At 48.7% G+C, this 13,340-nt stretch overlaps 1 protein-coding gene across 6 annotated transcripts in view; it reads right to left on the bottom strand.

Moving 5' to 3' along the window:
- LOC307033715 (uncharacterized protein) overlaps positions 1 to 9,614 on the bottom strand; it is a 129,660-nt gene extending 120,046 nt beyond the window's left edge. For all 6 annotated transcript variants that reach the window (XM_079672255.1, XM_079672257.1, XM_079672258.1 and 3 more), the window contains exon 1: positions 9,588 to 9,614. In XM_079672255.1, the coding sequence (XP_079528381.1) occupies positions 9,588 to 9,611 (24 nt within the window). In that variant the 5' untranslated portion in view covers positions 9,612 to 9,614. The remainder of the gene's footprint in view (positions 1 to 9,587) is intronic.
- Positions 9,615 to 13,340: the final 3,726 nt, after the last annotated feature.

Below are 13,340 nucleotides of genomic sequence, written 5' to 3' on the forward strand. Positions count from 1 at the left end.
CACCGAAACTGACATTGAGGAGTGTGTTTCTTCATGACGACACCATGGTCGTTGTTGGATGCCCTGTCCCCGGCTGCGAGTTCAAATCCGATGACTTGTCTGAAGCACTCGTCATTGCTATATTGACGATTCATGGATGTAGCCACCAGCACGCAGCGCCTGTCATGGCCGCGCCAGCCCAGGCCCCAGCCCCTCACGGCCCGAGACTCGATCGGCCCAAAGTTGATGTGGTCGTGTCAATAGAGGAATGGAACGTGTTCATCCGCCGTTGGAATGCATTCCGCGCCGGCTCAGGCATAGGGGACGCACAGGCCCCCTTCCAGCTGTTTCAGTGCGCTGGGCCTGTACTTGGAGACAGCCTGTTGAAAGCCGTCCCCGACGCCGCTTTCGGACCCTTGCCAGACCTGATCACCGTCATGCGTTCCCTAGCTGTCATCCCAGTTGCTACATGCGTCCTGCGCACCGAACTACTTCAGTTACGCCAGGAACGCGACGAGACATTCCGCGCATTCGCTGCCAGAGTGCGGGGTAAAGCAGAGACATGCGCATATAATGCGGTATGCGAGTGTGGTAAGGACGTGGACTATACCGACCACATTATCCGCGATGTGCTGCTCAATGGCATCTATGACTCGGACATACGCCGCGAGACGCTAGGGACAACTGACGTCCTGGTCAAGCCAGTTAATGACGTGATTGCACTCGTCGAGAACAAAGAGATGGCCCGTAACGCTCTCCCGTCGTCCTCCCTATCAGCCATGTCGTCATTCCGGCGCTTGAAGACGACTCCACAGGCGAGCCCCGCCCCGAGCCCCGCGGACGGGGCTAAACGTGCCTCGTGTCCGGAATGTAAGAACGTCTTTAACGTCTTCACGGAGGGGCCTCGCGGGTGGAATCTTAAGCCTCACCAGGTGTGCATCGGCTGCTACAGGGCCCGCCGACAACAGAGGCGTCAACAGCCGTCATCCGACAGTCAACAGGCCGCCATGGGGTCGGAGCTGGTATCCCAGGTCTCGTCGGTGCAAGCTGGAGCCCGCCCTGGCCGACGTCGCGGGAGCCTTCGCCGACGCCGCGCCCCTACGTCGCACGGCTGTGTCGACAGGCCTTCACCTGTCATACTCGAGCACCACATCTTCTCCAAGGGCGAATGGAGGCGAGCCAGGCTGAGAGACCACCCCCGGGCGTTAATCACCATCTCGATGGACATGCCAGTCGGGCCGAGGGATGGCACCAGCAACCGGGGCTCGGCCGACGGAGCTCGAATATCCGCCGTCGCAGACACTGGCGCGCAGTCGGACCTTTGGTCTCTGGAGGAGTTCCTGGCCTGCGGTTTCGCGCGGGACGACCTGCGACCCGTCAGCCTCAGCCTGTTGGCCGCCAACCGCTCCCCTATAGCCATCGAGGGAGCGTTCTTCGCTAGGCTCTCGACGACCTGCAGCGGGGGCCGTACTACATCCTGCCGTTCCATGGTATATGTGAGCAGCTCAGTCCGGGCCATGTACCTCTCCTACGAGTCGTTGCTCAACCTCGGCCTCTTGCCCATTAACTTCCCGTCGGACGACGTTGCAAGGGGGCCCAAGGACAGGCGTAGCCCTGACACGGCTGACACGCCAGTCCAGCCCCTGTCCATCAATGCGACGAGGTCAACCAACGGCGGCTGCGTGGGGCCAAGTGACCCCGGGGACGCCCAATGCTCATGTCCTCAGCGCACGGTCCCCCCGGCGCGCCCCGCAGCACTGCCGTTCCCTTGTACGCCAGAGAACAATAACCGGATGAAAGGTTGGCTACTCGGGAGATATGCCTCGTCGACATTCAATACTTGCCCCCATCGGGCACTACCATGCATGGAGGGGCCGCCTATCGAGATGCACGTGGACCCCGCAGCTACGCCTAAGGCATGCCACACCGCGGCTACGGTGCCTCTACACTGGCAGCGGAGGGTTCACGATGACCTCCTGCGGGACGAAGCCCTTGGGGTCATTGAACGCGTGCCGTACGGCGAGCCGGTGACGTGGTGCCATCGTATGGTAGTCACTCGGAAGCACGACGGTTCCCCCCGCAGGACCGTGGACCTCTCCCCCCTCAACAAGTTCTGCCAACGTGAGACCTTCGCCACTGAGTCCCCGTTCCACCTCGCACGCCGCGTCCCGAAGGGCACCTGGAAGACCGTCACGGACGCCTGGAACGGCTACCACAGTGTTCCCCTGCGTGAGTCGGATCGCCACCTCACTACCTTCATCACGCCCTTCGGCCGTTGGCGCTACACCAGGGCACCACAAGGTTTCCTGTCGTCAGGGGATGGCTACAACCGTCGGTTTGACGCCGTCCTCTCGGACTATGAACGCAAGGAACGTTGTGTGGATGACACCATCCACTATGACACCGACCTGGAGCAACACTGGTGGAGGACCATCGACTTCCTGACGCGTGTCGGCCGATCGGGGATCGTGCTGAATCCGGACAAGCTTCAGTTCGCGGAGAGGTGCGTCGACTTCGCTGGCTTCAGGGTGTCGGAATCTACCATCGAACCGCTCCCAAAATACTTGGACGCCATCCGGGACTTCCCCACCCCAGACTCCACGACGGACATCAGGAGTTGGTTCGGCCTTGTCAACCAGGTGGCTAACTACGCCCAGTTGCGTGACACGATGGCTCCATTTAAGCCGTTCCTCAGCCCACGCTGTGCGTTCCTATGGTCCCCCGTTCTGGAGGAGGCCTTCCAGACGTCCAAGCAAGCCATAATGGAGGCCATCCGCGAGGGCGTGGAGATCTACGACATGCAGAAGCGTACCTGCCTCCGCCCTGACTGGTCCATGCGTGGCATTGGCTACTTCCTGCTCCAGCAACATTGTCACTGTGCCTCGGGCATACCGGACTGCTGTCCAGGAGGGTGGAGGGTCACCCTCGCGGGCTCGCGTTTCCTGTCCCCTGCGGAGCAGCGCTATGCAGCCGTCGAGGGAGAGGCCCTAGCTGTGGCATGGGGCCTGGAACAGACGCGGTACTTCACGCAGGGGTCCGACAACCTCGTCGTGGTCACCGACCATAAGCCGTTGGTGAAAATCTTTGGCGACCGTACGCTGGATGAGATCAGAAACTCGCGTCTGTTTAGACTGAAGCAGCGCACCCTCCCATGGCGCTTCGACATTGTGCATCTGCCTGGCAAGAGCAACTATGCCGCTGATGCCACGTCGAGGCATCCTTCCCCCTCGGGTTCAGCGAACGGCCTCTCATTGGGGCTGCCGAGCGGGCCTGACGCCATGGAGTCAGCACTCATGGCCTCCATCCGCGACGACGCACGGGAGCTCGGAGCCGTCTCTTGGCCCCTCCTCGCACGGGAAACAGCGGCTGATGGATGCCTCGGCCACCTCCTCCAACTCATCGAGCAAGAGGGTGGGATTGACGTTAACGACCCTGCCCTGGCGAGTCTGTCATCGGTCTGTGAGTCCGTCTACGCCCAGGACGGCGTCCTGCTCTATCGGGACCGCGTCGTGGTTCCCCCATCCCTCCGTGGGAGGGTCCTTCGGCATCTCCATGCCGCTCACCAGGGGACCTCAGCCATGGGGCAGCATGCCCGAGCCATAGTTTACTGGCCCGGGATGTCCGGGGACATTCAGGCCACCAGGGACGGGTGTGCAGACTGCAACCGCAATGCTCCGTCACAGGCGGCTACACCCCCCCGGCCGTCCCCACCCCCGTCCACGCCATTCGAGGCGGTGTTTGCTGACTTCTTCGACTATGGGGGCCGTCACTACCTAGTTGTCGGGGATCGGCTCTCGGGCTGGGTAGAGGTCCTGAGCTCTACGGCGGGTACTGCCCTGGCGGGCTCAGCTGGCCTGGTCCAACACCTCCGGTCGTTCTTCGCCACCTTCGGCGTACCGGAGGAGCTCTCGAGCGACGGTGGTCCGGAATTCAAGGCGAGCCACACCGAGGACTTCCTCCGCTTATGGCACGTCGAACACCGTGTGTCTTCCGTTAGCTTTCCGCAGTCGAATGGGAGGGCGGAGGTTGCGGTTAAGACTGCTAAGCGCCTCTTGATGTCCAACACCGGCCCGTCGGGCAGCCTTGATCAGGACCGCTTCCTGCGCGCTATGCTGCAGTTGCGTAACACGCCTGACCCCGACTGCGACCTCTCGCCAGCACAGATCATCTTCGGCCGCCCACTTCGTGGCTCGCTCTCCTTCGTGGCTCGCTCTCCTTCGTGAACCGCCTCGAGAAGTTCTCGAACCCGCATATCCGCCTGCTATGGCGCGAGGCATGGGCGGCGAAGGAGGACGCCCTTCGGACCCGTATGTCCCGTACCACCGAGTCTCTGGGGACTCACTCGAGACCGCTCCGCCCATTGGCACTCGGCGAAAGGGTATTCCTCCAGAACCAGCAAGGCCCGAGCCCCCACAAATGGGACAGGTCGGGGATCGTGGTGGAGTCGCCGGGCCACGACCAGTATCGGGTCAGGGTTGACGGTTCGGGACGTCTGACACTGCGCAACCGGCGGTTCCTCCGTGCCTACACGCCGGCCACACCCTGCGCCCGCGAGCAGTCGGCTGCGCCGTCGCCGCCGCCCGCTGCCCTGGGTCATCAGCCCCCACCTATCCACCCGGGCTGGGCGACGCCCCAGGGGATTGCTCAGCGGCCGGCTGTCGGGCCCCGCGACTCGGCTATTGGCGCTTCCCCACCGACGCCTGCTGATGGGGCGTCCTCTGACCTCGCTGTTCCTACGGGTGCCTTCCTGGGTGCACCGCTCCCGGTGCCGCAGTCGCCGCCGACGCTGCCCCAGCCGACTCGGCCGGGCCGCTTGAGGAGGCCGCCTGCACGTTACGAGCCCGAGTCTGGCAGCTGGATACGGGATGTAGACCGTTAACCTATTCCGGCCCATAGCTTTCCGGCCTGGGGGGGATGAAGAGTTTATCGCCGGCCACTAGAGGGCAGTGTCACTGCTGTCGCTGCCCGGTTATGCCGTGCTCTGACCCGGAAGTGCCGAGCGGCCATTTTAGTTCAAACATTGTTCATGCACTCCGCCTCGAGTTGAGACGTTCGTCCACTCATTCATGTAAGACTGTTTCCACTATTATATTATACCATATATTATACTATATATATATTATACTATTATACTACTATACTCTGTTTCGTGGTATATATTTGTGTTGATTGAATTGCATGGATGTAATACTTTGTCAGCTTATCTTGCTGCATTATTCTGTTTTAGGGTGTCGTCATCCTTGTCAATAAATCACCGAAACTGACATTGAGGAGTGTGTTTCTTCAGTATAAGTATATATATATTGTACTTGAGTAAAAGTAGAAGTACTCAGATCTCGTACTAGTAAAAGTAGAAGTACTCAGATCTTGTACTTGAGTAAAAGTAGAAGCACTCAGGTCTTGTACTTGAGTAAAAGTAGAAGAACACAGATCTTGTACTAGAGTAAAAGTAGAAGTACTCAGGTCTTATACTTGGGTAAAAGTAATAGTCCCAGAGTGTAGGAATACTCTGTTACAGTAAAAGTCCCGCATTCAAAATGTTCCTCAAGTAAAAGTAGAAAAGTATTATCATCAAAATATAGTGAAAGTAGGGACAGTAAAAGTAGTCATTGTGCAGATTGGTCCATTTCAGAATAATAGATATGATAGGTTTTATAATGATTGATCATGAAAGTGTTCTCAAAGCTGGTAAAGGTGCAGCTAGTTTGAATGACTTTGTATACTGCAGGGTAGCTTGTGGATTTACTCCAGGTGGAACTAAAGTCGGAATTAACACTTGATTATATTTCACATCATTCATCCACATCTGTAAAGTAACTAAAGGTATTAAATACATGTAGTGGAGGAAAAGTACAGCATGTACCTCTGAACTGTAGTGGAGTAGAAGAACAAAGTAGCAAAACATTGAAATACTTAAATAAAGTACAAGTATCTCAAAATTGTGCCCAAGTATAGTACTTGTTGAGTTTATGAACTTAGTTACTTTACACCACGTGGTTATAAAGATTGAAAGACTTAAGCCTTGCACAGAGGCATGAAAATACATTTTCAAAATGCTCAACAGTGCTGCCAAAATTATAAACTGACTGCTACACAATTTAAAATAAATGCTTTTATATATTTCTATTAGATGTGACTCTTTGGCGTTTCTGTTATTATTAACACTGCTGCTTTAGTTGTTCTGACTGCTAAAATCCTCTGTTATTGCGTGGGGTGTGGGAGCCGGGGGCTCGGATCCTTGTCACCTTTTTCATACCTGATGAGTTTGCATCCCTGTATGTTAAAAAGCCTCAGTCACCTTAATTCATGTAATAAAAACATCTCAGGTCAGTAACACTCAAAGCTAAATGTGCAATACCATGTTCAGCTATGTTACTATTTATAATTGTATTGTTGTTACATCATTACATTTTGGAATGATTTCTTCACTTACAGTAGGCAATTTTTTACAATGTGTGTTGGAAGGATTTATTAAATTACTATGAATATTGTCATTGTTGAAGGTTTTTAGAGAAGGGTGAACTATAAGCCTGAATTACATAACATTTTATACCTAAAAACATAAAAGCCACAATAAATAAATCACAATTATTCTAGTTATTTTTACCTCTCGTATTGCTTTCAACCCACCAGCTTTTATGGTGTTGTTACATCACTAACTGGAAGCTTGTCACATACAGTCTATGGTCACTCAGAGTAACCTACAGTTAATTTAGCTGCTGGTGAAGAAAGATCAGGGGGGGAGGGGGGGAGAGGGCTGTGGTTGATGGGCCATTAGTTGTGTAAATACACAGCTGAGAGCTGCCGTTTAAAAAACGGTAACAACTGACTATTTTTCTTAGCGGATGCATGTCAATTTAAATCAATACAACTATTTTTTAAATCAATAAAAACATTTTCTAAATCCATAAAAGCATTTAAATTAATATTGGGAGTCATGTCGTTACTTTGTTGAGAATGTGGCCATGTAATAAGTGAGATAATTTGCAGCGACATGTTCCTTATGGGGAAAATAACACCCTTCAAGCTACGCTTTGGGATCCTGATCGACCGACGAAGCTCCATTAAAATATACATATTTTTGGTCAATTACTGAGTTTAGGCACGTTAATAACGTTTTAATGAAGTTGAATATAGTATATTCATATGTGTCAGTGATTCCATGTCAATTCGGCGAACATAAACATAAATGATCGTGGTGAAGATGATGATTAAACTAGGATTAAAAATTGAGAGCCGGGCTGCATTTCCTCCCGTTCGTTTTTTTCGAATAACAAAATTATTTTGTTAAATAACAACATGGTCATGTTTTGTAAATGATTACATGTCTCTTATTTAGCACAGAGTATGATATCCCTGACATATGGATCTTAACAAAGTTCCGCTGTACATCCAGCGTACTGTATCTGACTTTATTTCACATGAGCTCCAGTGTGGAACCCCACTGCACCCCCTGGTGGATCAATGATCCATTGCAGCTGGCTTCATTATAATTACATTTATCTATCACGGGGGCGGTCTCAAGTCAAGCTGGAGGTTTTCCCTCGAGCGAGGGCAGATCACGTACCAATCACGGCCCTCGCGTTTCAAACTGTCTGAAATGATTCGCTAAATCTGTAGTATGCCTCTCGTCCAATGAAATGACTTGGTCGCTCTATGACGCGTTGAATCCAATGTGAGCAAATTACTCTGAATGCTGCGACGCAGCACCTGAGATTACTTCCAAAAAGGTGTTCACGTTCTCAATTTTTTACGATTCACGTTATATTCGTTCGGTACACTTCGTACACGTGTACCGAACCGAAGGGCCCGTACCGAATAATTTCGGAACGAATATGTATACCGTTACACCCCTAGTGTGTACATATACGCCAGGATCCTGAGTCGAGGCTAATCCTGTTGCTGTGGTCGTGTGTCCTGGATCCTCTATCCCGAGTACTGGATCTGAGTCCTGGACTTCGAGTCGTGGCTGAACCAGTCTCTGCGGTCCTGCCTGACTCTCATCATACTATTTCCCTGATGTACAATCACAGGATTGTTGACATTCTCGTGGATTCATCTTCTTATTATAGACACATGCATTTCCAAACATTTGGTCTTTCCAAACATTTGGTCTACCTACGCTGTAAAAAATTATCTCTTCGATTTACACACGGCATCTATTGCACGTCTGTCCGTCCTGGGAGAGGGATCCCTCCTCTGTTGCTCTCCCTGAGGTTTCTCCCATTTTCCCCTTTAAACTGTGGGTTTTCTCTGGAAGTTTTTCCTTGTACGATGTGAGGGTCAAAGGACAGAGGGTGTCATATTGTCATACTGATATTCTGTATAAACTGTGAAGTCCACTGAGACAAATGTAACATTTGTGATATTGGGCTATATAAATAAACATTGATTGATTGATTGATTGATAGACAAGGAATTTAGATAATATAAATAAATGTTCACCAAAAGTAATAAGTATAATAGAAATTAGACATAGGCCTACACTTGAGTCAATTTACATTACTGTGATGTGATTAGTGTGCTCTGCAGGTTTTTACTATTGTTCTAAGAAACAGTGGGATTAAAATATTGGAGAATATATTGAGATGTTCTTTCGTAGTGTGTGAAATACATGATACTCCAGAACTAGGGTTACAATACGTAACCCACGTTCTTCTGCAGAGGTCCTTTAACGCACCGTGGCCACTCTCACAGGGGAGAACGCGCACGTTCGTATTAACGCCGCTCACATTCAACGGTGAAATGCATTAATCGGAGCCATTATACCAGGCGGCAAGGTGTATTTTCTGACAACAGCACGCCGGCAGTAGCGTCTCTGGAACCCGCACAATGCTTTGACAGCACTTTCTGCGGTTTATTCCACTCACCTGCGCGTGCCCACCTGCTGCTTCCTTTACTGGAGTTTACAGCGATACGGCAAGTGTGGGACAGTGTTCTGTCCTCTGAGGATGAGCAAGAAGCAGCATACGCCAAGCTGTGACTACTCCTCATCCACGTGACCAAGGAAATCGATCATCCCTGTCTTTTTGGAAAGGGCCATGCGGCGTGATCTCCCAGGGATATCACACGGCAAGCCGCGGCGGCAACACCGTAGACCAAGCTATTCATTTGGCCGATGCTGCGGCCAAATAATCGCTCTGATCCGGTGAGGTGGGGGCATCTTGCGGAAGAGCAATGATCGAGAGGCCCAACACACCCGTGTTTATTTGCAGCCGTCCTGTCACACGGAAGATATCACTTGCCCCCTCACATATGCTTTCATTGTTACCCATAGTGTGAAATAGGGGCACTCATTGTTTTCGAGGAGTACATCTATTTGGAGTCAATTTAAGTATTTTTAAAAGAGCAACATTCTGACAGTCGTTGTTCCCATGAGGAGCCCAACAGAACTCCGTCTTTACATGGCGCTGCCCTCACCGGAAGTCAACAAGACATATTATAAACTGCTAACACTATCACTACAATTAGAGACTCAAACACTAGTTAGGACCATTCCAGACACACTTTATAAAACAAAACATCTCACTGGCAAACAAAATCAATACCTTGACGGTCCAGCTGAGCCCAGGCCTCACCCCTTTAACTCCTCCCAAAAATCCACAAACCTTTGGAGGCATGGACGGTCCCATCTGTTGTTCCGGTTGGCCGCCCCATTGTTAGGGACTGCGGATCAGAAACATATACATAGACCATTACATTAATCCACTCTGTAAACTTCACCCCAGTTATATTAAAGACACTGTTGGACAATTTGTTAAGAAAATCAATAACTTTTTAGCATTCCTTTTTCGCCGAGAGCCAGTGCACTTACACCTTTCCCTAACCTAACCCTAAAGTGCGAATGGCAATGAATGGGTTTGAGGAAGTGTGAATGTGCCTGGACACAGAGGCAGAAATCCCTCGTCTCATGCTGGCTGTGTAATAATAATAATAATAATAACACATTACATTTATATAGCGCTTTTCTTGGTGCTCAAAGCGCTTGACAAGCAAGTAAAGAAGAAAACAAATAACAACTAATGATACTGCAGAACAGAAGTGTTGTTGTTCTGGAGTTTGTTTGATTGTGCAGCAACATTTATTGAGTAAAAAGTAAACGTTGCTTCAACTCAACAACAAATCGTACACACATGCAAGACTAAATAGCACACACTCAGTACAGACAGTTTGACACTCAGATGGCAGATACAAACACACATGAACCACAAGATTCTTAGAAGATGGCCAATGATTTGACATTTGTGCTGAGGGGTTGCATGTAGGAATTATCCTCTGGAAACCATGAAGTGTGTAATACATGGCAATAATTGAAGTGGGACAAAAGTGGTGACCAGACCAACATTTCGAAAGATATAGCCAGGGCATTTGCTCTGTCATCAATTCCAGCACATTTCCCAATATTTACTTCCCTTTTCCCTTTTATTTCATTCTTTCTCACAGTCAGCAATAAGTCAATGCTTGCTAAACTGTGGATTTCTTTTCATTGTTTTGAAACAAGAAACGTTCGATGACCATATCTCTAAAAATGTCAGGAACCGTTTTCTTACTCAAACTTAATCAGAATTCAGTCTCGCCACTTTATTTTGCACATTTTTTCGTCTTAGAGTGTCGCGACTGAATTCTATAAAGCAAACAATCTCTTAGAATACAAAAAGCTATTTCTTCTTTCTCCCAGGTAAGGACTCTCCCATACCTGACCTTTCTATAAACATCAGCCCCGGTGTTGTTTCCTCCACCCAGACTGCAAAGACTCAGCGTGACACAACAAACTTTCCCTCACTGCTGACATGGCTCCTACAGATACAACAACAACATCACACTGTAAGACCGAACAGTACAAGCTTCTTGAAGAATATGGGTTGTTTTAACCCAAACATAAATATAAAAGTTAATTCACGGCTAATTTTCTGATGACTATGAACTGATTTGTAATATTGTGTATACAGTATTCATCCACTTTGGGTCCTATTGGGGATTGTACTCAAATGTTTTTACTGAATCTGTCTGACGTAATCACGTATGTGCTCCGCCCCTGACGTGCCTCACTGCTCTCATCCATGCGTTCATTTAAGTCCGCCATTATAGCTCCTCTCGGATGAAATCACTCAATCTTTCAGAAGTATACTTTGCCCACCGTGCTCTCGAGTCTCACTGCCGGAATTTGACCGTGCTACTCTTGTAAGTTACGTCTTGCATTTGCACAGTATTTAAATTATGTTTTATGAATTCATCTAATGCACTTTGTGTCGCATGGTGTTTGATTTGAGCTCTTAGCTAGCCTAGATTTAATATCTGCCTCACTTGAAAAATGATTTAAACGTGTAAGACAGTATTTTATATTGCTATAAGTTATATCTCAAAGTGGAACGTTTGTGTTTCAAAAGTTCTCTGGAAAATTCGAACCGCAAATGGCGGCAGTTTTTTTTCTTCTTTTTTGTTACTGCATGCATGTCTGAGCATATTCTTATTAACTTAGAGGCATAGAGGATTTACGTTCATTTTATCCACTACAATTACCATAACCGTGCATTCTGCATGTTTGTAAAAGCAAGCTAACTTGAAATAGTGGAGCCTGTGGAGCCTCGCAGCAGCGAAACTGTGGTGCGCTTACGGCCCCTACACACGGCGGCGCGCGTTGCCGCTTCAACGCTTCTGCCCATTCACTTTGAATGGGGTGACGTCACGATTCGCCAAACTGCATTGTGGCAGCAAAGCGTAGCTTCTCTCGGGGTGCTCGCTGCAAAAGTAGAGCAATGTTCTACTTTTGACACCTCGATGGAGGAGTCAGCCAATAGAATCATATGCCAGTACAAGCTCTAGCCAATCAAACCGCGTGCTTGTGTGTCTTGGGCGGGAGATTCATATGATTGGTTGTTGGTCGAGTTTCAGCCCCCCCCCCGCCGGTGTTCCGGATTAACTGGTTTCCCGATCAACTTGTTTCCCGATCAACTCGTTTCAGTGGGGTGCGTGGCTTTCGACTCAAATACACATTTCGATCGCTTTCTTCTGTCGTTTACATACATCTTTTGGTATATTTGGCTTCTTAGGAACACGGTGATGCACATCCAGTACCAGTGTGTGAGGTTGTGATTACGATGGCGATATCCGGACGCGGACAGCGAGGACTACAACAAGACAAACGAGTTGCTCGAATAAATCATTTAAACCAGCTATTGTTGCCAGACTTATTACGGAATATCGTTGTTAATGTCCAAGTCCATCTGTGTATACCTTCAGACAGCCTCCAAGTGAAGCACACGGTGTTTACTCACAGTTTGAAAGCAGCGTGGAGAAGTCTTCATCTGTGTTAAACTGTGATCCTCCCAGGGAACTGGGACCCGCCCACGTTAAAATGTGACCCGCCCAGGTTAAATTGTGTTACGATTTCTGTGGCTATCTACCAGCGATCATGTTTAATATGAAAGAATACCCACACATGTATCCCTTATAAAAACGGTATTGTGCAGCACTCATCCAGATAACATGTGACTGTTACCTCGTTTTGCAAAGATAGCAGCAGCAATGTCATTGGGGATATTAAGACTTTAAAATGCTGCTTGGTCATGAGAGTTGGTGTCGGCAAACAATATTACGAATCCTCTATTCAAACATAATATTCAATGTGCATCGACATGAAAATAATAAAAAAGTTCATGCTGGACTCAAACCCGAGTCCCAACAGTAAAAATCAATCATGGCCTGCGCGTTATGAGTGCGCCACGAATCATCACGTCCTAACAAATCACCACAGCCCAATTTCTTACATTAACATTGTCAACAAGTTCTAGAAAAATGCAACCCAACCATCATTTATAATGTGAGCGAATGTATGTACACTTTAAGCCATATAGTATACATATTATAGTAGGCATTTGATTTGCTTAGAAATAGTATACTGACTGAGGTCTGTATCAAGCCTCATTAAGACCCACAGAGATCAGATATCCTAGTTTATCAGCCTGCGAGCCCACATTATGTTATGAAGTGTTAATTTTACATATAAATGTGTTCTAGTGCAAACATTAACTTCCAATATGCAAATCAGGCCATGTGTTTCGTGATATTTGCCATGCAACATTATGCTGTACAATATAATATTTTGGCTCTATCTATCTCTCTATCTCTCTATATCTGTATCTCGCTATCTATCTATCTGTCTCTATCTCTCTATATCTGTATATCTGTATCTCTGTATCTCTCTGTCTCTCGCTATCTCCTCACTAACCTCATAACATGGCGAAATGTTAATCCAATTGATATAGACTGGACCCATGCGCAAATTAATTAATTAATTAAGTCTGTACACCTGTTGTTCAATTGTATGTTTCACTAACAGACCGTATGAAAGTATAAACGGG

This window comes from Notothenia rossii, assembly GCF_949606895.1.
Source record: "Notothenia rossii genome assembly, chromosome: 1".
Lineage (NCBI taxonomy): Eukaryota > Metazoa > Chordata > Actinopteri > Perciformes > Nototheniidae > Notothenia > Notothenia rossii.